General features: G+C 57.6%; 2 protein-coding genes across 7 annotated transcripts; one reads left to right on the top strand and one right to left on the bottom strand.

The window, feature by feature from the left end:
• Positions 1-56: 56 nt before the first annotated feature.
• DBN1 (drebrin 1) lies at positions 57-14,389 on the top strand. 5 transcript variants are annotated; one of them, XM_069589549.1, is made up of 15 exons: positions 93-402; positions 4,935-4,990; positions 5,579-5,691; positions 5,846-5,920; positions 6,002-6,148; positions 6,300-6,377; positions 6,608-6,759; positions 6,845-6,908; positions 10,242-10,301; positions 10,391-10,514; positions 11,251-11,388; positions 11,727-11,897; positions 12,249-12,931; positions 13,234-13,336; positions 13,505-14,389. In XM_069589549.1, the coding sequence occupies exons 1-15, from the start codon at positions 317-319 to the stop codon at positions 13,573-13,575; spliced, it is 2,121 nt and encodes a 706-aa protein (XP_069445650.1). In that variant the 5' UTR covers positions 93-316; the 3' UTR covers positions 13,576-14,389. The 5 variants fall into 5 exon arrangements, with proteins under 5 accessions (XP_069445649.1, XP_069445650.1, XP_069445648.1 ...); XM_069589550.1 differs by lacking the exon at positions 93-402 and adding an exon at positions 1,538-1,691; XM_069589548.1 differs by lacking the exon at positions 11,251-11,388 and having other exon boundaries at positions 57-402.
• A 269-nt stretch (positions 14,390-14,658) lies between these two features.
• On the bottom strand, positions 14,659-24,238 carry PRR7 (proline rich 7, synaptic). 2 transcript variants are annotated; one of them, XM_069589552.1, is made up of 3 exons: positions 24,055-24,238; positions 15,440-16,096; positions 14,659-15,228 (listed from the first exon to the last, which is right to left on the bottom strand). In XM_069589552.1, the coding sequence occupies exons 2-3, from the start codon at positions 15,849-15,851 to the stop codon at positions 14,831-14,833; spliced, it is 810 nt and encodes a 269-aa protein (XP_069445653.1). In that variant the 5' UTR covers positions 15,852-16,096; positions 24,055-24,238; the 3' UTR covers positions 14,659-14,830. The 2 variants fall into 2 exon arrangements, with proteins under 2 accessions (XP_069445653.1, XP_069445655.1); XM_069589554.1 differs by lacking the exon at positions 24,055-24,238 and adding an exon at positions 16,576-16,906.
• Between the last annotated feature and the right edge of the window lie 2,676 nt (positions 24,239-26,914).

Raw genomic sequence — 26,914 nt, 5'->3', positions numbered from 1 at the left:
CGCCTGGGCGCGGCGCGCATGGGCTGGGGGCGAGGGGCGTGAGGGCGCCCCGGGGCAGGCCGGGAAGGGGGGGCGGGCCTCCCCCAGGGCCCGGCCGGGGCGGCGCTAGGACCGAGCGCGCGGAGGGAGCTAGCCGGGCGGAGCCAGCGCCCCCCGCCCCCCGCCGGCCGGCTCCCCTCCCCCGGCCGCTGGCTCGCTCGGCTTGCAACGCTGCAGAGGCTCCGAGGCGGCGGCGCGGCGACTCCGTCTTTCCCTCCCTCCTTCTCCGTCCGTCCGTCCGTGCGTCTGTCCGTTCGGCCTCGGTCCGGCCCGCAGCATGGCCGGCGTGAGCTTCAGTGGCCACCGCCTGGAGCTGCTGGCGGCGTACGAAGAGGTGATTCGGGAGGAGAGCGCGGCCGACTGGTGAGCCCCCCGCCCCCGCCCCTCAGCCCCTTTGTCCCCGCGCCGCCGCCGCCGCGCCTTTGTTTCCACCCGGCCCCGCCGCCCCGTAGCCGGGAGGGAGGAGGAGACCCCGAAATGCTGCAGCGGCCCGCGAGGGCCAGGGAGGAGCTGCCTTTGTGCGCGCCGGGGGAGGGGCCGGGCCGGGCCAGGCGGGGCACCCGCGGTCCCCAAGCACCCGGAGGCGGCCCCAGCCGCGCGGTGGGAACGCTGGTGGCTGGACGCAGGCTGGAGAGACGCAGGGTCCAGATGTGTGGCCTGGGGCTTCCTGGCCTTGCAGAACTGCTCCTCCACCCCCTCCTCTTCGCCTTGGGCCCCGGGGTGGGACAGGTGTGCACCGGGAGGCCAAGGGCACCTTCGACACCTTCGAGCGGGCGGGGACCGAACCGGCAGATCCAGAGCTGTCTACCCGGCCCAGCCCAGCCGGCCACCGCACAAAGGAAAAGCTAGGGCGGGGGAGGAGCGGAGCGGAGCGGGCTGGGGCCGGGGCGCCCCGCCCACCGGGGGGCCTCTCCGAGTTGGGGTGTGATGGAAAGACGTTCACTGCCACACGGCCACCGCCGCCAAGTGCCTCCTGTGCCCCTTGGGGGTCGAGGAGGCAGGGCTGAGTCTTCTCCCCTAGTCCCTGCGTGCAGGGACTAGGCACCCAGGCTGGGACGTGCCAAAGGAACTGAACTGCTTGTCCAGAGTGCCAAGTGGGGTCCCTGGGAGGGAGCCCCCAGGCGGACCATTGTGGAGAGAGTGGAGGGAGTTTTCTGAGAAGAATGAGGGGGTGAGGAGATCCACGGAGCCCCTGGCCTGGTGGCCCAGTGGCAAGGGGCTCTCAGCTACTGCGGGGATGGGGAGGAGCTGGGCTGCCCTCTCTCCCCTCCCCAGCTGTTGTCTCCCCCTAGGTGGTGGGTGGGGACGGACCACCTGCTCTGGGGCCGGAGTCCCCAGAGTGGCAGAAAAGCCAAGGGGGTCCATGCTGCCCCATTCAGGAACCGTCATCTCCCTGGAATACTCTTCTCCTGGGGCAAGTGCCCATTCTCTTCCCTAGGCCTTTTCTCCCCTTGGCAAGCAGGAAACACAAAGTGAAGGAAGATCTGAGGGACCACACTTGGGCTGGCCTCACCCTCATGCTGGGAAGACACTGACCTGGGGGCTGGAGGAGGGGACAAGATGGCCAGGCATCCATGCCACAGTACTGCAGCACTGGCGGGCAGCCAGGCCTGGAGGCATGGACGAGGGAGACAAGCAAGCGCTCGTGTCTTGCGGGTCAGTCACAGGAGAGGCCAAGATGGGCTAAGCAGGCAAGCAGCCCACCCTCTGTCCCAGCCCTGTCCCAGGGGGGCTGAGATCATGGGAGGAGTTGAGGGCAAGTGGCTGGCTTGGCCTGGTGGAGGAGCCGGCCATGGGATATGGGCCGTGCCTGGAGAGAGGCGCAACCCACCTCAGAATGCTCTTCAGTCTGGGGGTGCTGCCTATCTCCACCCCATTTCCCCCCACCTTCCAAAAAGCGGAGCTCCCACAACCACTGCTGGCCCGCATCCTGCTCAGCGGAGGCCTGGGCTCCCACCACCCAGCAGCATCCATGTGGCTCAAGCGAGTTATTATTCATCACTGGCGTGCGTCACCCCCCACCCCCCGCCCCGATCTGGGTTGTGTGTGGTACACTCACAGATGTACACACGCACCCTCGCACATACACACATTTGCTCACTCCCAAGGGCCCAGATAAACATTTGGTAGAAAGAATGTGAGAGTCTTCAGGGACATGAGGGCCCCTAGCACCCAGCACAGAGCCAGAGTACAGTGGGGTCTCCAGACTCAGGAGCAGACCCTGCACTGAGGCTGGAGGAGGGTGTGCTGGATAAAATCACCATCTGGGCAAAAGGGGGCTTGGCACTGCCCTCCTCTGAGTAGGGAGTAAGGGTCGGGGAGGTCACACCCAGGTGGCTTACTCTGGAGTAGACTGCTGCCTGAGGCTGGGAGCAGGGGACCATGGAAAGGCAGATTATGTAGTGAGAACTGGTGTTACCCTGGACGTGACCTGACTCACTGTATGACCACACGAGTCCCTGCTCCTGTTGACAAGCAGGAGAGGGAGTTGGGCTCTGCCATACCCGGGATGCTCAAGGCCCTTCCAGTTCTGATATCCTGAGAGTGTAATTGTCCTGAGGAATCCACCTACCCTGCAGCCCCCATCCTCAGCTCAACCCAGAATCTTCCTGGATCTGCTACATTCCATCTTCCACTCACCCCGGTCCACTTTCTCTGGCTGAGATGGTTTTTAGATGGCAAATACCAACTAGAGCTGCTCTGTGCTGTCTTGAAAGTCTGAGTTAAATGTCCCACCTTCACGAAGCTTACGGTTTGGAACAGTGTCTATCTCCAGGGGTTGGAGGTGGAGATTCCTGCCTCCCTCCCTCCCACCCCCTTTCGGTTTCACCAGCTCCAACCCACCCAAAGCACAGGTCTAGTGAGATCCCAGGCAGCTTCAGGTGCCTCTTCCCATCCTTGCTGGGGTGTGGTAAGCACCCTGGGGAGGGAGGTGCAGGGCAAGGCTTCCTGGGGAGCTGGCATTGGGTCCCTGAGGGATTTCAGTCAGGGGTGGACATGGGATGGAGAAGCAGATTTGGCCTTCCTGTGAAGGGAGACTCATATGCAAAGGCCCTAGGGTGGGAAATGCCCAGAACTGTGCTGGACATCAGGGACCCATCCAGTGTGATCCAAGTGTATGGTTTGGATACGGAGGTCTGGCTGGAAAGGCAGGTCGGGTGGAGCTCAGGGATGAAGGCCTGCTGAAATCTTTGAACTTAGCTATGGTTTTCACCAGGTAAGGGCCAGGGCTGCAGCACAGAAAGGTGACTGAAGGTGGGTAGACAAGGAGTAAAGAATGGAAGGGGAGGACACTTGTTCTTGGGAAGAGCCACAGAGAGCCTGGGAGAGTCTGACAGGTCACGCCGGGGAAGTGTGACTTGATGGCTAGTGCAGTGTCTGGGAACCAGAGTCGTGGAGTCCTGCCTCAGTTTCCCAGCTGCGGGATGCAAAGGGGCAGATCCTTCGTCTCTGAGGGCCTTTTGTTCGCAGTGGCAGCTTAGGGCAGCCAGACAGGTGGTGGGACAGCTGTGTGGAGAAGGCAGCTGCCAGGGTTGGGGCCCAGGCAACAGTTGGACGGGGAGTTTCTGGCCCCACAGCCCACCTGTGTCCCTTTTAGGAGGGAAGGGATCCTGAGAAGCAGGGAGGGGCTGGGGCCCATTTGGCAGTGACTTGTGCTGACCTCATGGGGCTGGGCCTGGACCAGGCCTTCCGGCCTCCTCCCACCTCCCTCTCTCCCGCCCTCTTCTCTCCTCCCTCTCGCCCTCTTCCCTCCTCCCTCTTTCCTTCCCACCCCTTTCTCCTCCCCGCGCCTTCATTTTCTCTCCATCCCTTCGCGTCCCTCCCTTCCCTTGTCTTCCGTTTCTGCCTCCTCTCCTAGCTCGCTTTCTCTTCTGCATCTCGCTGGTCTCCTCCCAGCACCCTGCCTTGGCGGTCAGGGAAAGGGAGCTTGAAGGAGGGGCTGAGCCTCTTTGCCCCTCCGGCCTTTCTTCCTGGCCCCAAGCCGGTCTTCCTCCAAGTGGGTCCCGGGAAGGAGACATTTCTCTCTTCTCTTGTGTAAAATGGATGTTGAGCCACTCCTACCTGTGGAGAAAAAGCTAGGGAGGAGGAAGGCCGCTGGGTCAGCTCTCTGCCGGAGCTGAGAGGGAAGGAAAGGCCAGCAGTCCCCGGAGACGAGAACCTCAGCTAGGGCAGAGGCAGCCTAGGTCTGGAAGGCCAAGAAAGCGCCACCGCCCAAAGGCCAGAGTCCAGGCAAGAGTGGCCATGGTGACCTCATCCCATTTCAGAGAGTCTGAGGTTGAGGATGAGGGTGTGTCCCCAGGGTCCTTTGTGTTCAGGAGAATGCAGCTGGGTGGGCCAGTCGCGTGCCAATTGCTGGGTTGCCGTGGTTACCAGGGGGATGCCCAGAGCTGAACAGCGCCAGGTTCTCTCTCCCTGCCCCCCCTGTTGTGGGGGGAGGGGGCAGTGGGTACCGAGGCACGCGCCAGGTAGGTTCCTGGCAACCACCAATGGGGGATGAGGAGCTGTAGCCAGGGAACGGTAACCAAGGAACCCGTCGCCTTGGAATCTCCATCTCACACCACTGGCTGGGTTGCAGGCTGCTAGGGCCAGGGCTCCGAGGACACAGCACACTGACTTACTGAAAGCGAGCCACTGGCCAGCAATTCCTTCCCCACTGCCTGCTTTCCACCTGATCCGAGCCTCCCTCCATCAAATCCTAAACTGTCCCCCACTGAGTTCCAGCCTGAAATGGTGCTTAGCTCTGTTGTCATGGTGATAAGGCTTAAGTGCTAGGCTGGAATCCCCCCTCCTGTCCTGCCCCCTCTGTGTCCCTCCTACCCTCCCAGAGCCATCTCCACCCAAAATTGGCTGCCTGGGCCCTGACAGTTCTTCGAGCCACCCCTCCCTCTCCCCAGGGCTCTGTACACTTATGAGGATGGCTCAGATGACCTCAAGCTTGCAGCATCAGGAGGTAAGAATTCCAGCCATTCCTTTGTCTTCCTCCCGCCCCCTCCTCCGGTTGGGTTGTTTTCTTCCCCACCCGTCTGGCTCCAGGCCACTTCTAGGCTTGCTTGCCTGCGTCCAGCAGACCATTATTTGTCTGGCAAGTGTCCTTCCTGCAATCATCCCTAAGATCCCTAGGGTGGGGAGGGAGGGAGACTGGTTTCCTGTTTGATTATGAAAAGACCGAGCCTCAGAGAAGGAGTGTGACTTGCCCAGAGTCACACAGCTAGGTGGGAAGGGGCCTGACAGGGATGGCCCGGATCACCCCACTTTCTCCAGAGCCCAAAAAGGTTTTAATTTACCTCAGTGGGTGCTAGCACCGCGTGAGACTTGATGTGTGAAGAACACATCCTCAGTTCTCCAAGGTCCTGGGGGATTAAAAGGCAAAACTCGTACTTGCCTGCTGTCTCTTTCACACCAGCACAGAACTGTGGGACTTGTAGATCTCTGGGGGTGTCTGCAGAGCCCATGAGAGGAGTCCTTGCTTTGGATTCCAGGCCCTTTGTGGGGGAGGGGTTCAGGAGATTGGGCCTGACAACCCTCCTGATTCCCCCAGATGGGGGCTTGCAGGAGCTCTCCGGCCACTTTGAGAACCAGAGGGTGATGTATGGCTTCTGCAGTGTCAAGGACTCCCAGGCCGCTCTGCCGAAATACGTGCTCATCAACTGGGTATGCACTGGTGGGCTGGGGAGGGGAGCTGAGGGCCCCAGAACTGTTCTCCTTCAACCCTCTCCACTCACTGATGCTGCGGGAAGAGAGCTCCAGGCCTCAGCCTGCCCCTAACTCTTGTCCTTTCCCTATCTCCTTTGCTGTGACTTTGCAGGTTGGTGAGGATGTACCTGATGCCCGCAAATGTGCTTGTGCCAGCCATGTGGCTAAGGTGGCCGAGTTCTTCCAGGTGCGTGTGGGGTCAGGGCTTGTGGGGGTTGGCGACAGGCACGGGGACTGGCTGCCTGAACCTGCCTTCTTCCTACGGCAGGGCGTCGACGTGATCGTGAATGCCAGTAGCGTGGAGGACATCGATGCAGGCGCCATTGGGCAGCGGCTCTCCAATGGGCTGGCGCGGCTCTCCAGCCCTGTGCTGCACCGACTACGGCTCCGTGAGGACGAGAATGCAGAGCCGGTGGTCAGTGTGCACCTCTGGTGGGCTGGCCCTGCCTGGCGCTCCACTGGCCAGTCCCCTCTCGGTCCTCAGTGTTTTGTGGGGGGGGCAGAGGGGTGCTCCCCAGCACTTGGCCTGTGGGCTGCACTCACACCAGGCCCCTTGAACTCTGCAGGGCACCACCTATCAGAAGACTGATGCCGCTGTGGAGATGAAGCGGCTTAACCGCGAGCAATTCTGGGAGCAGGCCAAGGTGCAGACCCCGACCCTGGCCTGCTGGCTGGGTGGCTCCTCCCTGTCTTGACCCCACAGGGCTGCTCTGGCTCCTCTCCTAAAGTCCCTCCCTTCAACAGCAGGGCCTGTCCCATGTGCTCCCCACACTGAAAGCCCCTGAATTCACAGAAGCCTGGGTCAGGGATGTGGGTGGGGTGGGCCGGGCCACAAGCTCAGGGCCTGCACTGCCTTGGCACTGGGGGGCTGCAGAAGGAGGAAGAACTGAGGAAGGAGGAGGAGCGGAAGAAGGCCCTGGATGAGAGACTCAGATTTGAGCAAGAGCGGATGGAGCAGGAGCGGCAGGAGCAGGAGGAGCGGGAGCGCCGATATCGGGAGCGAGAGCAGCAGATTGAGGAACACAGGTGTGACCCCAGCTCCACCCCCACCCCCACCTCCACGGCCCCACGTCGGCCAGTCCTAAGGGCTCGCCTGCAACTTTCATTCCAGGAGGAAACAACAGACTTTAGAGGCTGAGGAGGCCAAGAGGCGGTTGAAGGAGCAATCTATCTTTGTAAGTTCTTAGTCCACAGTTTCTCTTTCCTGGTCAGGGAAGTGGGGATGGTACCTGAGTTACTGGGTCCCTTGGGGGATAGTCAGAGTCTTGGGGACAGTGCTGTGCATTCAGGGTACCCTTGCATCAGCATGGGATGTCCTGCCATGTCAGGCCTGACCCCTGATCATGTGGGGTTCTGTCCCCTGGCTGTGGGAAGAGATCTCTTTGGAGAAGTTTAGACTAAAAGAGAAAATCTATGTTGACCCAAACCCTCATTGACCAGGCTCCTCCTGCCTACTTCCAGCAGGACTTGAGGGGCTCAAGGTACATTAGCCATGCTTCCTGTACTTAATGGGACTTGAGGCCTGGTCCCCATTGTAGTAATGCTATAGAGCCACTGAAAGAATCTGGGCTGGTGCTCTGAACATCTGTATACAAGTATGTGTAGTGTCTCCTTTAGGGCAGGCATTAATTCCAGGGGTACTTGGGTGACCCTCCAAACATTGGGATGGCCCTAGGATCATCATGGATTGACCCTTTCACAACCACAGTGGAGACAGATCTTCACGCTTTGAATTGAATTTTACATTTGAGAAATAGCAAAGATCATTAATTGCTGAGCATGGTACAGTTTGGGACAGGAGGTAGGCAGTAGTCGTCTGGACTGAGACTGGTGGGTAGCTGTTGGGCCATGGGGACTCAAGCAGACTTCAAACTCACACCCACAGGAGGCTGGGAGGGAGGTGGCAGGACAGTCCTTCAGGCACTGGCATTAATGGCTGTTATAGATCATTCCACTCATTAGCCTCTAGAGGGTGGAAAGAATGTGTGGGTAGTAAGCTCCAAAGTCATTCATTCAGCAAACTTGCTACCTGCCACGTGCTGGTGTTGGAAATATGGTGGAGAGCAAGATGAGCAAGGCTCTTATACAATTAGCTGATGAATTAACTGCAGCAAAAGGTACATAACACAAAAGGTACCATCTTTACCATTTTTAAGTGTATCGTTCCATGGCGTTAAGTGTATTTATTTTGTACAGCTGTCACCTCTGTTTGTCTCCAGAATTTTCTTCATCCTCCCATACTGAACCTCGAATCCGTTAAGCACTAACTCCCCATCGTCACCTTTCTCAGCCCCTGGCAACTGCTTTCTGTGTCTGTGATGTGACTAAGTACCTCGTATGAGGGGAATCACGCAGTTATTTTACCATTTATGACTGGCTTATTTCACTTAGCATAGCATCTTCAGGCTTCATCTATGTGTCAGAATGTCTTTCCTTTTGAAAACTATTAGTATTCCATAGTACATGTATACCAGATTTTGTTGATCCATTCAGAGCAAAGTCTTTTGGGAAAAAAAACTTACGGGAAATCTCACATACACGTGCACACAAAAGTAGAAACAATAGTTTAGTGACCCTTGACTTGATCGCTTATCTTCACCAGTTACCAGTGTTCCAGGCAAGGATTTACAGCGTCACACCATTATTTTATAGTCTCATCTGGCCCTCCAAGCATGGCTCCTGTAACTGTGACAGTAGGCATTTTAACAGGTCACTGTGGTGACCTTGCAACTTCAGGTCCCCTGAGGAAGGTCTCCCGCAAGAAACTTTGGAATTTACAACCGTAAAATGCTTTCTTTTGACTTACAAGGTACTCTGCTTTCTCCCTTCTGATAAGAATTGCCTTCCTTATGTGGGTTCCGTTTTTGCCTGGGATACTAGGAGTTTATTTATCTGAAGGTGCTGAAGCACAGCAGCACCATTGACCTTTCCGATTACTGTGGTGATGTCTCTCCTACCCCCAGCTCTGATTTGTTTCCGTGCTTCTCACAGTATTGGTAGTTAAGGTTTTTGTGGTAAGCTGCCTCTGGTGCTTTTTTTGAATGAGGCTGAGAACCTAGTCCTGTGGCACTAGGCAGGGGTGGCATAGCAGCAGAGGCTGCTGGGATGTATGTTTTGAGGAAAGACAGAGCTTGACTGGAGTCCCTTGGAAATTTGGGAGGAGAGAGCGAGGTCAGAAGAGGAGTTTAGACTTCATTCTGGGAGACAAGAAGTGGTGGTTAGGGTGACAACCCTCTTGAGGCTTTTGGCGTGGTGAGGTCAACTGAGGAAACAGGTACCACTGAACGTCAGGCTGACCACTCACCCACATACATAAGTTTTCATCCTGTGTCACCCACAGAGGGTGGGGAGATGATCCAGAAACAGGAAATTATGACACAGTGTGATCGGTATATGGCTGGAACACCTCATGGGGGCCCAGGGAAGGAAATGACCTGAATGGGCCAAGGGCCCCTTCCCCAGGAGGCTGTGCCGAAGCTGAGGCCGGAAGCAGGAAGAGCTGGACCCAGGGTGGGGGTCAGGCACATGGGGAGAGAGATTCATTTCCTCTGCCAAGGCAGAGAGTTGGGAAGTTGTACACATGTTACAGGACCTACAACTCCATTGTGCTGAGGGCTTGATGTCTGCATTTCACAGGGGGTGTGGGAGTCAGGGCAGGAGGGGAATGTTGGGAGAGATGATGGGCTGGATCAGGCAGGGAGAGGGGAGGCCCAACCAAGGACTCACACACCTATCTTTACTCCTGGGGCTGCAGTCCCAAAACAGCAAGTGAAGGGTAGTAGGGAGTGGTGGGGACTGTGGCAAACTGAGGCTGCTGCACTGCAACTCTAGTTGAAAGCTGCTTTGGGGCACACAGGCCTGTGTTGCCAGGGCTGTTGGCATTTTCAAAAGAAACTGAAGAGCCTGATTTCAGTAAGAAACTTGGTTTTTGAGTGAGTGAGTAATAGTTAGTCATGTCCGACTGTTTGCTTCCCCGCGGACTGAAGCCTGCCAGGTTCCTTTGTTCATGAAATTCTCCAGGCAAGACTACTGGAGTGGGTTGCCATTTCCTTCTCCAGGGGATCTTCCCGACCTAGGGATTGAACAGAGGTCTCCTGCATTGCAGGCAGATTCATGATTTTTAAGTGATGGCAATTAATGTTTTGAAAAGATAATTTCAGGGTCTATAGAGAAAGAAATAGAGGGAAAGAGCAAGGAGGCAGGGGACTAGTGAAGCCTCAGTCATGATACCAAGATTCAGGCTGCACGGATGGGGGTGTGGCTAGCCAGGTACTGGGTTAAGAGGTTCGAGAAAAGTTAGCTACAAAGGTGGGGGTGTTCCTGGATGGCCCTGGGTGCCCAGGGGCCTGTCTGGACTGGAGATGAGGCAGCTGAGGACCTTGCAGATAGAAGGTGCTGTGGGACTGGGTCGTGAAAGTGGTTTTTGGTAGTGAAAGAAGTGGGCTGTAAGAAAGCCCAGAGCTCCTGTGGGGGCGGGGTGCTCAGAACACCATCCCTTTGGTTTCCAGGGTGACCAGCGGGATGAGGAGGAAGAGACCCAGATGAAGAAGTCAGAGTCAGAGGTAGAGGTGAGCACTGTGGGGGGGACCAGGCATCTGAGTTTGGCCTGGGTGCCTCAGTCAGGCCCCGCCTGGCCTGACTGTCCATGTGCCCCCAGGAGGCAGCAGCCATTATTGCCCAGCGACCTGATAATCCACGGGAGTTCTTTAAGCAGCAGGAAAGAGTCGCTTCGGCCTCCGCAGGCAGCTGCGATGTGCCCTCACCCTTCAACCACCGACCAGGTAGTCCCAGCTCCCACACCCTTACCCAACCCCCACTCCTCAGGTTTTGGTCTTGAGCCTCTTTGGGATCTTCCTTGCCCGAGGGCCCCTTGGAGAAGGCAAGGCCAAGCATCACATGTGCTTCCACCCACCGCCTCCAGGTGGCAGGGCCGAGAAGGGCTTGAGCAGGGCCTGGTCTGAGCAGTGGGTGGTGCTAGAGGCCATCTGGGGCTGAGGGAACCCCCTGGCTGCAGTGAGCGGCCCTCCTGGGACTGAACTTGTCTTATCTGAAGAACTGCAGGTGCATGGGGAGTGGGGCCTCGTCCTGTCCTGAGATTGAGCAGCCTGGAGCTGTACTCCAGGTTCCCTGTTTGGATTCTCCCTGTATGGCTTCCACCTCTCCTTGAAGCACCTTTCTGCTCCCTGTCTGCTGGCCTGCTTGCCCCTTCTGTGTGCTTGGCTCAAGTGCTAGGGCTCTAGGGGTGGGGCAGGCTGTTCCTGGGCTTGGGCTGCCCAGACTCTGGGAGGCTGGCCGCATCGTGATGTATCAGGCTCTTTGCTATGTGTGGCTGGTGCTGGTGGCAGTGGTCTGATGGCCTGAGGCTCTGGTCCCGCTTGGCTGAATGTGCGCCCTGGCTGAAGGCAGCTTGGACATCCAGGGCCAGCCTGGGGGTGGGTGAGGCCTCAGGATGGGGGTGGGGGAGACTGACCCTCTCTTGTCCTCTGTCTCTCTCTCTCTGTCTGTCTCTCTTGGCAGGTCGTCCGTACTGCCCTTTCATAAAGGCATCGGACAGTGGGCCTTCCTCCTCCTCCTCTTCCTCTTCCTCCCCTCCACGGACTCCCTTTCCCTATATCACCTGTCACCGCACCCCAAACCTCTCTTCCTCCCTCCCATGTAGGTAGCAGTCCCAGGCCTCTGCGGGAGGGGGTACGGAGGGCCCCGCTTCCCAGCAGCCCCCCTGCCCTCCCCCAGCCTGATCCACTGATCTCTGGCGCTTATCCCCAGAGCAGGTACTGCCTGCTTCTTTCCCCTGGCCCTGAAGGGGCACTGGCCCTCCGGGGGCCTGGCTTGCAAGGTCTAGAGCTGTGGTCTAGCCCCTGGGGGCCTGGGGAGCTCCCAGCCCCCACCCAGACTCCAGAGAGGAGGGGCTGGCCAGGCCCCAAGTTGGACAGTCCTGTTTCTGTCTGGCTCCTTGGCCCTCACTGATCAGCTTGGGGTTTTCTGTCCCACAGGCAGCCACCTGGACAGCCACCGGAGGATGATACCTACCCCTCTCCCTGCCCGGAGCCCCTCTGACTCCAGCACGGCCTCCACCCCTGTTGCTGAGCAGATCGAGCGGGCCCTGGATGAGGTCACGTCCTCGCAGCCTCCACCACTGCCGCCGCCACCCCCAGCAGCCCAAGGTATGTGAGGGTCCCTAGCCCCTGGACTGGGAACTCCAAGTGGCCCCTTTATGGCCCTGAAAGTGGCTGGGGCAGGGACAAGCGCTGGTCAGACCTGCCTTCTCTGGACCTCAGGGTCTCCCTGGAGTGGGGACGGCCTTCCTTCCAGGGCTGCTGAGCAGTTTAAAGACTGCGGGTAAAGGGGCAGCAGGGGCCAGTGGGCGTTAGAAGGCAGTCTTCATGGAAGTCTTAGTGGAGGCCTTCTTTTCTGAACTCATCAGTGGGTAAGCAGGATACTGTCTGGTGGCTGCCCAGGGCCTGCATCCTTTCCTGGAAGCTGATCACACGTCTCCTCTGTCTTTGCTTCAACAGAGACCCAGGAGCCCAGCCTCAGCCTGGATAGTGAAGAGACCAGCAAGGAAGCCAGAGCAGGAGCCCCTCAGGCCAGAGCTGGCCCCCTGGAGGAGTCCCCTCAGGCCTCGGAGCCTCCCGAGGGCCAAGGCAGCCCCATGGAGGAGGACTTGATGTTCATGGCATCTACAGAGCAGGCAGACCTGGCTGCCTCTCTAGAGCCTGCCATGGCTGGAGCCTCTGCAGCCGACAGCCCAGCAGCTGATGCCATTGAAACCGACACTGCCGCTGCTGATACTGCTGTTGCTAACACCATCACCCCTGCCGCTGCCAGCCTCATTGACCTGTGGCCAGGCAATGGGGAAGGGGCCTCTGCACCCCAGGCTGAGCCTCAGGCCCCCACACCACCTTCAGGTGCCGAAGTCATGCTGGCAGAGGTGCCCCTGCTGGATGAGGTGGCTCAGGAGCCACTGCTGCCAGCAGGAGAAGGCAGTGCCAATCTTCTCAGTTTTGATGAGCTGCCTGAGCCGCCAGCCACCTTCTGTGACCCAGGGGAGGAAGTAGAAGGGGAGCCCCTGGCTGCCCCCCAGGCTCCAACTCTGCCCTCAGCTCTAGAAGAGCTGGATCAGAAGCTGGAGCCAGAGCTGGAACCAGAGCCCCACCTGCTGACCAATGGCGAGACCACCCAGAAGGAGGGGACCCAGGTGGGGCTGGGGCTACCTGACGGGAGGGGAAGTAGTCAGGGCTGGAGCAGGGGGCTGACCCTTGGTTCCTCAGGCTTGCAACAATACCCTGCCCCCTTTCTCTGTGGCCCACATTGTTGGGGGGAAGCTGTTTCATTTCCCCTCCATGGGCCAGCTCTGCTTTTATTCCCAGGGTAGCCATCTGTGTTTCCCTGGCAACCACTGATGGACTCACTGGTTGCTGGGGAAACGAGCTCAGGCCTGGTAGGTCAGCCCTAGTCCTGCTGGGTGGGGCCCAGTGACTTGGAGCTTTTCTCCTTCAGGCCAGTGAGGGGTACTTCAGCCAATCACAGGAGGAGGAGTTTGTCCAATCAGAAGAGCTATGTGCAAAGGCTCCGCCTCCTGTGTTCTACAACAAGCCTCCAGGTAGTGCTGGGATGGATGATGGAGAGGAGTTCGGGTGGGGGTGCTGCGTTCAAGTGTGGCCAGGCAGTCCTTCCCCCATACACAGCTGGGACAGCTCGCTGGGTTTGGGATGGATACAGGCATGATCTGCTGAGCCATCCTAACTCCTTTCCCTTCCCCACATCATAGAAATCGACATCACCTGTTGGGATGCAGACCCAGTACCGGAAGAGGAGGAGGGCTTCGAGGGTGGTGACTAGCAGTGGTGCCTGCTCTTAGGCTGCCCTCGCCAAGGCCGCCCACCTGCCCCCGTCTCTGGCCAGATGGTCCACAGTGCCTGCACTCGCAGCAGCTCCGCCTGGCACCCACTCTGGATTCTGGCCCTGGCTGGGAACTTGGCCGCATCCCTACCCACAGGGCCCTTCTTTTACAGCTTTTCTTTTTTTTTTTTTTAAGTTGATAGGAGACTTGTACAGTTGACTGGTTTTCCTCCCGTTGGTAGTTGAGACGCTGTTGCAAATGCCACCCCCTTCCCACCCGGTCCAGATTGTAGCTCTTAGTCCTCCCTGCTCACTCACCTGGCCGGGGTGGAGGCCTCACCTTGCTTGGGGCCTGGCGTGGGGGGGGGGAAGTTCTGGTGGGAAAATGTTCCCCCCACCTCTTTTCCTAGTTTTCTGTTTCTTGGAAAAAATATCACTTTGTATTCTCTGTCCAGGGCTTCAGATATTTTGCACGAATTTTAAAACATGGCAATAAATGGCTCGTGGGCTCTGGCTCCCTGGGACACCCCTCCCCACCCTTCTCTTGACCCTTCCCCACCTGGCCCAAAGGAAGAGAAGCAGGCCTAGCTGGGGCCTCTCAGCTTCCCGGCCCTTTCCTGCCCCCTCCTGCTGGGCAGGTCCCAGGCTGGAGGCCCTAGGCGTGATTCAGGTCAGGGCTATGGGTGGCCCCTCTCCAACTCCTCCCTCTTTGCTTGGGTTCCTTTTTCACGTTCAGTAACTGTTTTTTGGAAAGCACAAACTTCTGTAACAGGTCGTGCTCATGTCTGTTAATAAAGAAATCCAGATCCCTTCAGGCCTGCTGCTCCGGGCCTCCAGGGGCTGATCTGTGGTGGGCTGCCTGCCCCGATCCCATTCCCAACTCTTACTACCTTCAAAGCTAAGAGGACGCCCTCACTAAGGCCCCAAGGAAAGTGGGGGTATGAGGCTCTTCGGGGAACCAACCAAAGGTTTGGAGCAGGCTGACCTCAGCTTTAGCTCTACAGCTTGTTAGTTTGGGGCCGATGAGGCCGGCCACACCTGGCCACCAGAACCTTGGCCGCAAGCAGTGGGTGCCCCCTCCGCTTGTACCAAACCAGATCACACACCTTTATTATCCTCAAAATGTAACAAACGGGGTAAGAAATCCCTCCCTCCCGCCCCACCCCCACACCCCCCGCAGTCCAAGAGAAGCATTTAAAAAGCCCCGCAATCAGGCCAGGAGTCCGCGGGTGGGGCTCGGGACGCCGGGCGCCCTCTATACGGCTGTAGTCCTCCCGAACAAGGGGATGGAGACCGGCAGGCGCCAAGCTCCGTGCTCCAGTGGCTCTCGGCTGCTGAGCTCTGAGTCGGTCCAGCTGGGGAAGACCCGGCGGCCGCGGTCCGCCTGCAGACAGAGCGCAGGGCAGGGCGGCGCGGGCCGTGGGGCACTTGGCAGATGCAGAGCCGACGTGTAGCCCCGGTCTAAGAAGAGCGGCTTGTAGCTGGGCGGCGGCTGCTCCTGTTTCTCCGCGCTGTCGCGGCGGCTCAGAAAGGGCGTGACGATCTTGCGGTAGAGGCCGCGCGTGTCCGTGAGCACCTCGCTGTAGGGCGGCGGCGGCTCGGCCATCATCACCGCTTCTTCGTAGCACGGTGGCTTGGACATGTCCGATTCCGCTGTGGAGTGGGAAGTAATCCACGGGTGTGAGGCCAACTCAGCCTCCCGCAGAAGCCTCGGCCAACCCCAGACCCAGCCCGCTCCCTCTTCCTAGGTTCGCTGGAGAGGCTGTCCCGTGGAAGCCCCTCGGAACAGCAGCGAGCCCTCCCACTGCCGAGGCCTCGCCCACCCTAGTGAGCCCGGCCGCCCCCTGGCGCACGCGGTACTTACCTTGGCGGGGGTAGCTCCAGGGCCGGGGCGGCACGGATAGGTGCGGCGGCGGCGGGTGCGGAAGCGCGTGGTGGTGTGCGTGCGGGTGCGCGTGTGGCTGCGCGGGCCCGTGGTGCAGCAGCGGGTGCACGTGCACGTGCTGGTGGGCGTGCGCCGGCGCCTCAAGACGGCCGCGGTGAGGGGGTGGCGGGGGCGCCAGGCCCGGGGGGCTCCCTGCCAGGCTGCCCTCAAGCTCAAGGGGCTCCAGCTCAAGGGCGCGCAGGTTCTGCTCACGCAGCCGCTCCTCCTGGCGCCGTTTGAGGCGGCGGCGCAGGAAGCTGCAAAAGCAGCAGAGTAGGACGATGAGACCCCAGATGAGCCAGAAACCGGCAAAGCACGTGAGGAACGTGTAGGTGCCCTGGGACATAACCATGGCGGCGGCGCGGGCGGCGGGTCCTCGGCTGCTTCACTGGACAATGGGTTCCTCGACGTGGCCCCGGGCCCGCGCCAAGCTCCCAGACGCCGCCAGCGTCACTCGAGGACCCGCGGCCGGGGGCTGCCCGCAGCTGGGCTCAAGTCGTGCGCGCGCCGGCGGGGAGCAGCAGCAGCAGCGACTCCGGTTTCTTCCCATGGCGCCGGCAGGCGCGCTGGCGGGCCTCACCCGGGACCGCGTGGAACCTGTAGGACAGACACAGGGCGCGGTGAAGGAACGCTACAGCCCCCGACGACTTCCCTGCTCTCGCGGGTGCCCTGCGCAATCCCGGGGAAGCCTCCTCTGCGGAACCCCCGCATTCCGCGGGGGCCCGGTGACGTCACCAGGGATGACGTCACGCCCGAGGTTTCCCCGGTAGGGCTTTCCCGTATCTGAGACCGGGCCGCCGCAGCCGCCGCCTCCCATCCGAGGTGATTCCAGGCTGGTCAGCAGGGGGCGCGCGAAGGCCAGGTTCGGCTTCAGTGTTCCTGAGAGATTCGCCATTCGCATCTCGCGGGTGCAGGATACCCCAGCTCCGAAAGGGCTTCAGTCTGCCCATAGGCAGGCACCCAGGGCGCGGAAGGGGAGCCACTGCGCGATTGCTTTGCGGCGCGGAAAAGGTGGTTCACCTCCTAGGCCCCACGAGCAACCCGCCGGGGCCCAGCTTCAGCCTGTGCATACGCACCTGGCAACGTCTGGCGTCCTAGACCTTGTTCCCGCTCCCAAACCTGGCTGCCCAGAGCTTGGAACATTCCGGCCTGCACCGCGGCCTCCTGGTTGTCTCAGCTCTTGTAGGGGGGATCAGGCAGACGGTTCTTAGTGCCTACTGCGTGCTACCAGCTTGTCTTTGTCTGAGCCGAACATGCCGCCGAGCGTGGGCCGTTCCCTCTTTTCCTTTTCTCTAAGCGCCTCCGCTCGCTGAATCCCATCCCCGTCTCCACTTCCCGAGCCTCCTACCCATGCGCAGCCCGACTTGGCCCTGCCCTTCTAGCTCTAGGCCGCCATGTCCCTTCCCCCAATTCCTTTCCCTCTCTGCAGAGGGTAGGAAAACTAGCTCAAGTAATCGGTACCGCCTGGGCCCACATCACTCCAGATGGGCACTTCCAGTTCCACCTCCTCTCCACAGCCAGGGTTGAGAGGGGAACCTCGCATTGTAAGAGGTATGTAGGAGGGGAGCCCTGACTTTGGAGGGACAGTGGCAGGCAACTGTTCACCACCGCCTCAGAACAGGAATGAGCTCTTCCTTTTGGGGTAACGAAAAATTCCTGTTTTACATATTTTACACAATTAGGAGCTGTGTGGATGGCAGGTGATGGTTCCATAATTTAAATCCAAGACTGGCCACAAAACCCTAGCCTGGGGTGTTAAGAGCGCTGCCTCCTGAGCTATTTTGTGGGTCTCTTTGGACTCCCCGCCCCCCATCCTCAGCATGCCCAGCGAAGGCACACATGTATTCAGCTCTGGGTGTCACAGTGGGCCTAAGCCCCAAGCTGAGGACCCCACATTAAACTTAGACTGGTCTGAGGGCAAGCCGGGGCGGTGTGTGGGCGGGGGGGGGGGGGGGGGGGCGGGGGGGGGCGGGGAGCCAGGCCGCCCAGTATACCCCACCCTTCTCCCCAGATGGCTCCTGTCTGACTCCATGGCTGCTTTGTGCCATGTGCCCCTTGGTGCCCGTGCCAGTCCCTTTCTCTTGGGCCTCCATTCCAGAACAGACGACGGCAGGAACAATAGCTCCACCCGCCCCCTTCACAACCCCACCATGAGGCTGCCATGGTGACGAAGCCCAGATAAAAACAGGATGCTGCCAGTCATTGGGGGTTAATTAGATCTGTTCTCCTTTTCCTGAGCCCACAGGAATTTTCAGGAATGCTCTGAGGAAGCTGGCACTAACTAGGTGCCTCCTTGGCTTGCAGGGCAGGAACAGCTCTGGGTCACAGAAGCACTTCTGGGGCTGGAGGTGATGGAGTTTAGCTGAATTAGAAATACATGCCAAGGACTGTCTGCTGTGTTTAGCCTCATTTTAGACTTCTTCCATGCAGAATAATCTTACATAATCAATACCACCTTCCTACTGTGGGGGTCATGCCCATCTGATGGATGAGACAGGCTTAGAAAAGGAAATGACTTGCCCGAGGTCACACAGCTATAGCTAGGATTTAGCCTGACTCTGAATCCAAAGTCTGTGTTGAAACACTTTCCCCTAAATGATGAGTGAAATGTAAATAAGTATGTATGAGCACTCAGTAAGGAGATTTGGTACCTGTGGAGACACTGGCCAGGCTGGCCAGCCTGTAGTCAAAATGCACCTTCTTGTACCTTCTCACCAAAACTTGTAGTTCTGCCAACCAGCCCTCAGTTCAAGAGTGGGAAAAGGCTATAGGGTGAAGGAGAGGTGGAATGGCAGCTCTAGGGTTAATAAGGAACAAAGGACAGGGACTGTGCCCTGAGGGGGTCTAGCTCAGCTCATTGGGCATTAGGGGGACAGACAGGCCAAACCCAAGACCTGCTGGGTGCCACTGTTGCCTATCTATCAAATGAATATGACCCCCAGCGAGAAGGTGGTGCTGAAGATCATGTAAGACGTGACCATCACGTATGATCGTGTAAGATCGTAAAAGAGGCATAGAACAAGGCCCTGACACACAGTAGGCAGGCCTTGGCGGGTATTTTTACTTCTATTTAGTTAAATACCAGCCAGGTGACAGAACTATCGCTGAATTTTACAGACTTGGCTACTGTGGTTCTGAGAGAGAAAGTCTGTGTACAGTCTCAGCTGAGCTGGCCCTCTGACCTCACACTGACTCCAGTGCCCAGTGTGGAGGGGAGCAATGACAGATGCCTCGGGCTGCTGCTTCATCCTGGTGGTCCAGCAGGCCCAGACGGCAGGAATCCTGCCTGAACGTCCCTCCTGGTCTAGAGGGAGTTGCACAGTAACATCTCATCTAATTCACAGTAGGTGCCCACTATATAAATGTCAAAGGATTCATTCAGACTTTTCCAAGGGCTTTTCCTAAGCCAGGTTTCTCAAAGCCTTTCCAAAGGGTTATTCCTTTATCCCTTCATGCCTTGTGCATGCTCCTGGTGGGTCTGGGAAGCCCTTCAGATGCAGACCCTCTGCCTGTTGCTCACAGCAGCTCACCTTCTCCATCCCCTGCAGACACATGCCTGGTCCTTAGTAAATCCCCAACTCCGACTGTGTGCTGGGAGCAGAGCCTTCAGCCAGGCTCATCCTTCAGTCTGCGTTTTATGATTTGCTTTCTGTTTGTTTCCTCCTCATTGTCTTTACTTACCTTCTTGTGGGTTATTTAGACATTTTTCAGGATTCCACCTTGATTTCTTTGTGGGGTTTCTGAGTATATTGCTTTGTAGGGTTTTCTTAGGCCGTACTCTCACTGGGAGCACGGCGGGGGGATGAGAGTGAGCCTGGGGGGCGGGGGGTGCCACGTTGTGTCAGTTTCCTCATCAGTGGAGAATAGTGAGCTAATCCAGGCAAAGGGCTTAGAGACACCCCCAAACATGAGCACTGCTGCCCACAGCTTCAGAGCTGGGGGGTACAGAGGTGTGTGCCCCAGGGCTGGATGCCGCAGAGTTTCCTCTCAGTCACCTTATAAACTGGGTGAGCATTCTGCCCATTTGACAGATGAGAACACTTTGCTCAGACAGATTAATGGTCTCTGGGGCCTGGCACACTGCTGTGTGTACCTCCCACACTGTTCCTCTGCATAAAGAATTCCATCACCCTAACCTTAGACCCCAAAGATCTGCTGCTGGGTCTTTTATCTCCGCAAAGAGCCCACCATTTACACCATCTGCCAAGTCCTGTTGTTTTCACTGTTGGGTGTCTTCATCTGTCCACTCCCTTTTGTCCCCCTGTCACTGCTGGCTTGGCCAAGCCACTGTCCTCTCTCACCTGAGGTTCCGTTACCATTGCCACCACTTTTTCTGCTTCCCTACAGTGCTCCTGCTTGGCCTGCCGTTCTCCACACTGCCTGTTTCCCCCAGGCCTTCTATGAACCCACCTGCAACACAGCCGCACTGCTCTCGCCCCAGCACTTGCTCCTCAGCCTCTTGGTCTCACCTGTCACCTCCCTGGATGTGTCAGCTTCCAGCTCCCTCACCCCCCAGGGATGGCTGAGAAGTCCAGTGATATTGATTACACTGTTCTGTGGTCGCCTGTGTTTAACACGAGGGCTATGTCTGTCTTCATCATGTGGGATATGGTAGCTCAAAAACCACTTGTTGAAGGAGTAACTGGAGGTGTTCAGTTACCTGTTTGGTCTTTTACCTGTCTGACAAGGAACATCTCAAGAGCTAGGTCTGCATCCAGTTCATTCCTGGGACATGCTGCCCATTCACCAAAACATCACTGATAACCATGCTATCACCAGCTCTCAGCCCTCACAGGGAGGTTTATAAACAAGCTGAGGATACATACATCTACACGAATAAATGGAAAAGTCTACAGGAGATTAAGACGTGTACCAAGGGCTCTGAGGTAGAAAGAGGCAAGGGGCTCTGGGTCACAAGGGGAAGTCCTGGACACGAGGCCAGAGCTGCTAGTCCTGTGAAGGAATAGGAATTTAGGCCAGGGGATAGAGGAGAGAGGGAGGAGAGTGTGGTGTATAGAATGAGGGTGGGGTAGGAAAGGCGACCACTCACCTGTCCTGCGTGCCCTCCCTGCGTATGCCAAGTCCCCTGCTAACCTCTTTACATTCATTGCCTCAGGCAGGAGGGTGCTCAGTCACTCAGTCGTGTCTGACTCTTTGCAACCCCATGGACTGCAGCCTCTGTCCACTTAACTTTCCTCTGTCCATAGAATTTTCCTGGCAAGAATACTAAAGTGGGTAGCCATTTCCCACTCCAGGGGATCTTTCCTGGGCCAGGGATCAAATCCGAGTCTCCTGCATTGGCAGGCAGATTCTTTACCACTACATACCTTGGGAGGTAAAGGTTGTGTGCATGCATGCTAAGTCGCTTCAGTCCTGTCTGACTCTTTGTGACCCCATGGACTGTAGCCCGCCAGGCTCCTTTGTCCATGGGATTTTCCAGGCAAGAATACTGGAGTCAGTTGCCATTTCCTTCTCCAAGGCAGGAGGGAGTTGCTGTCATCCCCACTCTACAGGCAGGGAGCTGGGGCCACTTCAGGCCCACGTAGCCTGTGGGCTTATGAAATCCAGGGAACTGTAGAACCTGGCAGGAAGGTCATTTCAGGGAAGCACTGGTGACATTGTTACACTCCTCTCACACCAAGACAAATGAACTGAAACCAGAAAGAAGTGACAGGAACCATCCCAGCTGCCACCATCAGCCAGGCATGGAGCTGGCCAGAACGTTATTCCCAGTGAGGCCAAGGTACTGGCTTGACACCTTCACCTGCAGGCAGCATCTCTGTGATCCAGCCTTGGCACCAGGCCAGGAACCTGGAGCTTGGGAAACTGCAAATGGGACAAGAGATGGGGGCCCTAGTGGGTTGGTGTCTACTCAGATCTGCCCCTCCAAGGGAGGTGGCTACAGCTCGGGGTTGGGGAGTAGGGGGAAAGCAGAGGGGATTATACCCTTCTTTGAGGGGCTGCCTGGTGAACACACAGAACACCAAGCAGGGAGCCCTGGGTTCAAATCCTCCTTCTGCCCAGCTGTGTAAAGCCATCCCAGCTATTCCCATGCCTGAACTGAATTTTCTTCACCTATAAGACAGAAATGATGAGACCAGCCTGGCAGTGCCAAGGGAGGAGCAGAATTGATGTGGGATGTGAAAATACTTCAAGACCAGCATACAGAGCTGCACTTGATAAATGAAACTGCCAGCACCTTGCAGCCTTAAGAGGTTCAAATGTGTTAACTGGCCATGGTGCCACATCTACACAAGCCTAGAGGTAGTCCAGCAAAAACTGCCATCACCTTCCCATGCGTCAGAGGTCTCAGCCTTGTGACTCAGGCTGGACACTGTTCATGGACATGGTTTGTTGACTCATAATCATTTTTTAAAAAAATATTATGCTTAGTTGTCAACATTTAAAAACCAGGAGACTTTATCATAAATGTCTGGATTTCTGGTTCACCTTGAAAATTGGACAACTTGGTCATACCAAATCCACATTCTCACATGGTGACGTAGACTGCAGCTGATTAGTGCCCTAGTCCACCTGGGCCCTGGAGCCATTTGGGTTTCCAACCCCTGAGCTAGACTGAGCACCCACAGGGCCCAGCAGTGCATGGGCCTATTATTGCTAAATTCCTTCTGCTACCACCAAGGTTACAAGCTGACCAGGCCACAGAGCCCACAAACCAAGGAATGGAGCCTCAGGGATTTCCAGAGGACTGAGGTAGCCCTCACTGCTCAACTTCTACTAGAGAGAGGGAGGGAAGGAGGCAGCCTGGCAGTAGCTTTAGAGCATCTGGAGGAGCAAGAATCTGGCTGCTATTGCCGGAAAAAGGAAAGGGGTACCAAGACCTAAAACATAGGGAATATCCTCACTGGAGGAATGTGAAAGAAGGTTAATAAAGCCCTTCTAGAAGGCTCTACAGTTCTTTTCTGCCTGGGTCACAAGAGATGTATGAAGCAATACCACAGCAGAGAGGGGCCATGCCAGCAGAGAAACGAACACTGGAAAACTAGCTCCACCACTTACTGGTTGCTCAGCCTTGGACAAGTCACTTCACTTCCCTGAGCCTTGGAGTCATCATCTCTAAAGTGGGGATCATAAACTTACCTTGCACAATGTTGTAAGGACTAAGGAGATCATGGATGCAGAGCGCTCAACACAGGTCTCCGACAAAGCAGGAACAGAATGAAAGGAGCCTGTGAGTAATTCCAAAGGCACTTCTGCCTGTGGGAGATTCAGGCCTGACTTAGGACACCACCCATCTCAGGGCACCTTTGCCTCAAATGCCTAGCTAATGGTCACCTGTGACACCCAGGACACCTCCCTGGATGGGAAAGGAGACCCCAGGGTGGTTGTGATCACTGGGATATTGGGTCCAAGGCCTGCGGTCGGGGCTGGCATCTGCTGAGTCAGGCCTGGGAGAGCTGGCAGGAGGGCCCTTTCTCTCCCCCAGCAAGCTGCCCACGGAGGGGAGATTGGGAGGGGAGCCAGAGGTCATTTCCTCTGACTCAGCAGCCATTCTGCCCTCAGAGGAGCTCCCCTGGAGGACAGGGCATCTCCATGTGGCGCTGGCCTGCCTGCTGGCCAACCTGCATGCCACCCAGCACAGTCTGGGCTTTGTGCTCAGACAAGAAAGGGACACTTGTGATCCAGACAATGGGCTGGGTGCTCCCATTTGGCCTGGGCTTCAGCTTCCCTGGATCAGCTGTGTCCTTTGCTCCTGCCCACACTGCTCCTACCCCTCCCTGGAGAATGTGGCTTGAGAAGAGGAGCAGGGAGACCCACCGTGGGCCCAAGCTACCGCTACCGTTTGGCACATGCTCTGGCCATGAGGAGGAGGGAGGTGAGCGTGTTTCCTCTCCCCTGGTAGGGACCGTCGCCTCTGAAGCACCCAACTCGTGGCAGGCCATTTCGCTGGCGGTGGGTGCAGTAGGGTGAGGTGGGAGGCGGGGGGTTGGGGAGGGGATGGTGGATTGGTGTGGCGGGGTACGGACCCCGTACCCTTGCCTCCTCCTCCCATGGCAGGACCAGTGGCTGGGCCGCCCCCACGTTTGCTGCCACCCTAGGAGCCCTGCTGCGACGACTGTAGCCACGTGGGAGCCAGCTCGTGCCCACGGGGCCGATCGCCCCCCACCTCCACCCTCGACGGCTGTGGAGGCAGGCACATCCTGACAAGGCCAGAGGGGCGAAGTTACCCCCACCGCGAGAGGCCGAGTCCCCCTCTCGCTGCTCCCCTGGGATGCGGCCCCTCGTGAGGTGGGGGAGGGGGCGTCGCCGCCCTGCAGCCGCGTTGCCGGGGAGCGCAACCCCGTTGCTGTGGCAACCGTTTCCAAGCGAACCGGCGGCGGCTCTCGCCCCGCTCCTCGGCTCACTGGCGCCCTCCCTCTCCCCTCCCTCCCTCCCTCCCTCCGCTGTGGGCTGGGGGAGGGGCTGGCCGAGGCGGGGGTCCGAGGCGGCGACCCTGGGCCAGGGAGCGGAGCCGCCCGCGGGGAGGGGCTCAGCCCCGGGACCATCCTTTGCCCGCGCTCCAAACCCGATCGGCCCGCCGCCGCGGTACTCACGGGCCCAGGCATCCTCCTTGAGCTCGTCCTCCTGGCTCAGGGCGAGCGGCGCGGGCCCCGCGGATAGAGCCCCAGACCCGGGGGAGGCGGCGGCCCCAGGGAGCTGACTGTGGCAGCGAAGGCGGCTCCGAGCGCTGGGCTGGAGCCGCGGGGCGCGCGCACGGGCGCGTACACGGCGCGTACCGAGTCCGGCGTGCGCGCGCGCGGCAGCCAGCAGAGTGCCCCCACCCCCAGTCACTCGCTGCCGAGGAGGCTGTCCGGGCGCGAAAGGCGGAGGACCTGAAACCCACCTGCCGCATCCGAGACTCAGCAGGAAGGGCGCCAGGCTCACCCTGCACAGGGAATGCTGACACCACAAGACACAACTGGCAACAGGCTGTCCGGACCTGGCACATGCTGGCAGACTCCGTGCAGGCCGTCGTCCGCCGAACACACCGTATGCTGAGACAAGCAGCTGAGATGGAAAACCCTGACACACACACAGCTGAGATGGAGAACCCTCACACACACATGTCCTGGCCCCGGTCACATCCTGACAGGCACTGCACACACCACACGCATTGGGCAAGAGTTGGACCAGGCAGGCACCCCACTGAATCTCCAACTTACAAATATATGGTCCACTCCGAACTCACATCAGTCCTTCCAGTGAATCAAGCCTGAATATTCATTGGAAGGACTGATGTTGAAGCTGAAGCTCCAATACTTTGGCCACCTGATGCGAAGAACTGACTCATTGAAAAAGACCCTGATGCTGGGAAAGATTGAAGGCAGGAGAAGGGGACAACAGAGGACAAGAGGTTGATGGCATCACTGACTCAATGGACACGAGTTTCAGCAAACTCAGGGAGATGATGAAGGACAAGGAAGCCTGGCATGCTGCAGTCCACGGGGTTGCAGAGTCAGACACAACTGAGCAGCTGAACAACAACCCAACTCACAGCCCTCCCCACTGTGTTCCCAGCACACACTACCACATGTCTAGTAAGAAGTAGCACACAGAGTACCTCATGCTAGATCTGTACACCTGGCCTCCAGGGACTCTGTTCAAGACTCTGTTCATCTTCAGGGAACAGAGCTGAGTCAGGGCCTCCACTGCCTAGGCTGAGTCTGATCCTGACTGTCCACCAGCCTCTTAACTGGGTTTGTTTCCAGTCCAAATTCTCCTCCACACTTAGGGTGGTCTTCCAAAAAACATCCTCTACTCTTATGTTGGCCAGAACATTTTGGGTTGCAAGTGACAAAACCTCAAAACAAATGGGCTTGAGGCCTATTTGTGTATGTAAGTTTCCCTGTAACTAGAATGTCCAGGGGATTTTAAGCTATGGTCACAATTGGTTCCAGGTGTTCTAGCAATGCAATGAGGCATTTATCTGTTCTCTCCACTCAGCTTTCTTCTGTTTCCATCATTTTCAGGTAAATCTGCCTCCACGTAGTGGTGAGGTTGACCCCACAGCTCTAGACACAAGCCATCCATTGCTAGAGGAACCGAGAACACTGACTGTCCGTCAGTAGTGCAGGCAACCCCCCAGGCTCCTTTTGGATTTGTATTGGCCAAGTGTACAGAGGTGAACCAACCCAGGTATAGGCGAAGGGGCATGTGTTCAGTCACCCAGTATCCATTCCCTTTTCTTTGGGTACCCTTATTTCACTGTGGGACTCACCACACCCCCATAAGGTGCCCCTGATGTACAGTGGGCAAGTTCCCAGCCTGGTCATTTGGACTCCTTGGATTTGAAGCTCAGTAGTCCAAAGACATAAACATGGCTGTAGCATCTTGCTTCTGGGGGTTGTGCTACCTGATGAGCTACCTAAGTCCTGGTGCTCTCAGCTCCTTCATACCATTTTAACACATTCTAAGTTAGCTTTAGGACAGCTGTCACTTGCAACCAAAGATCCCTGACAGTGCCCCCTGGGTCACATGCTGTAAGTCTATGTGTATACAGCAAATGCCAGCCCAGTCCCATCTGAACCACGAAGACTAAGCAGAGTTTGCCCAAAGGAAACATGGGGTGCTTTTGCACATGTTAGGCAGACACCCTAACACAACCACCTAAAATCCTTCAGGACTGCCCCCACGTTCCGGATGAGACCCCACATCCTAGCACAGCTTTCAAAACCCAGCGTAGCAGTCTCCTTGAACTTGGCTCCAGCCATTGCCCCACTAGAGGCTCTAGATCACCCATCTGACTCCTTGTCCGGGAACATCTGATTCTGTACCCTGGAGGGTCCTAACTGGACAACTTTGTGACGAGGGGCCTCCTCCCTTGCTTTGTGTTGACCCTCAGTCTCAGCCCTAGCCCCAGCAGTTCTAGAGTCATCTTTGCTACAGTGCTGATCACACTGGGTCCCACTGTTCCCCCGTCTGCTTGCCTACCAGACTGAGTTCCAAGCTGGCAGGGGGGACCTCATCTCCATCTGGGTTCCCAGCTCTGATCACAGAGCTGGATGGGGAGATGAACTTAGCGAAGACTTGTTAGTAAGGGGATTCTGGAAGTTTCCTCTGCCAAGGATCCACTGTGGTAAGAACTTTAAGGTGGGTTGAACCCTTGCCAAGAAGTTCCCCAGGTGCCTACCTACCTAAGGGGAGTCTGGTGGGAGGTTTGCATGCATGCATGCTCAGTTGTGTCTGACTCTTAGCAACCCCTTGGACTACTAGCACTCCAGGCTCTTCTGTCCATGGGATTTCCCAGGCAAGAATACTGGAGTGGGTTGCCATTCTCTTCTCCAGGGGATCTTCCTGACCCAGGGATCAAACCAGCATCTCCTGCATTGGCAGGCAGATTCCTTACCACTAGCGCCATCAGGAGGTATGGACCTACCCATCTACCTGGCATTCATTCACCCTCACACACCTGCC

This window comes from Ovis canadensis, chromosome 5 (genome assembly GCF_042477335.2).
Source record: "Ovis canadensis isolate MfBH-ARS-UI-01 breed Bighorn chromosome 5, ARS-UI_OviCan_v2, whole genome shotgun sequence".
In the NCBI taxonomy this organism is placed as follows: domain Eukaryota; kingdom Metazoa; phylum Chordata; class Mammalia; order Artiodactyla; family Bovidae; genus Ovis; species Ovis canadensis.
Note: the sequence above shows the minus strand (reverse complement) of the source record. Positions and strands in the feature narration are given on the sequence as shown.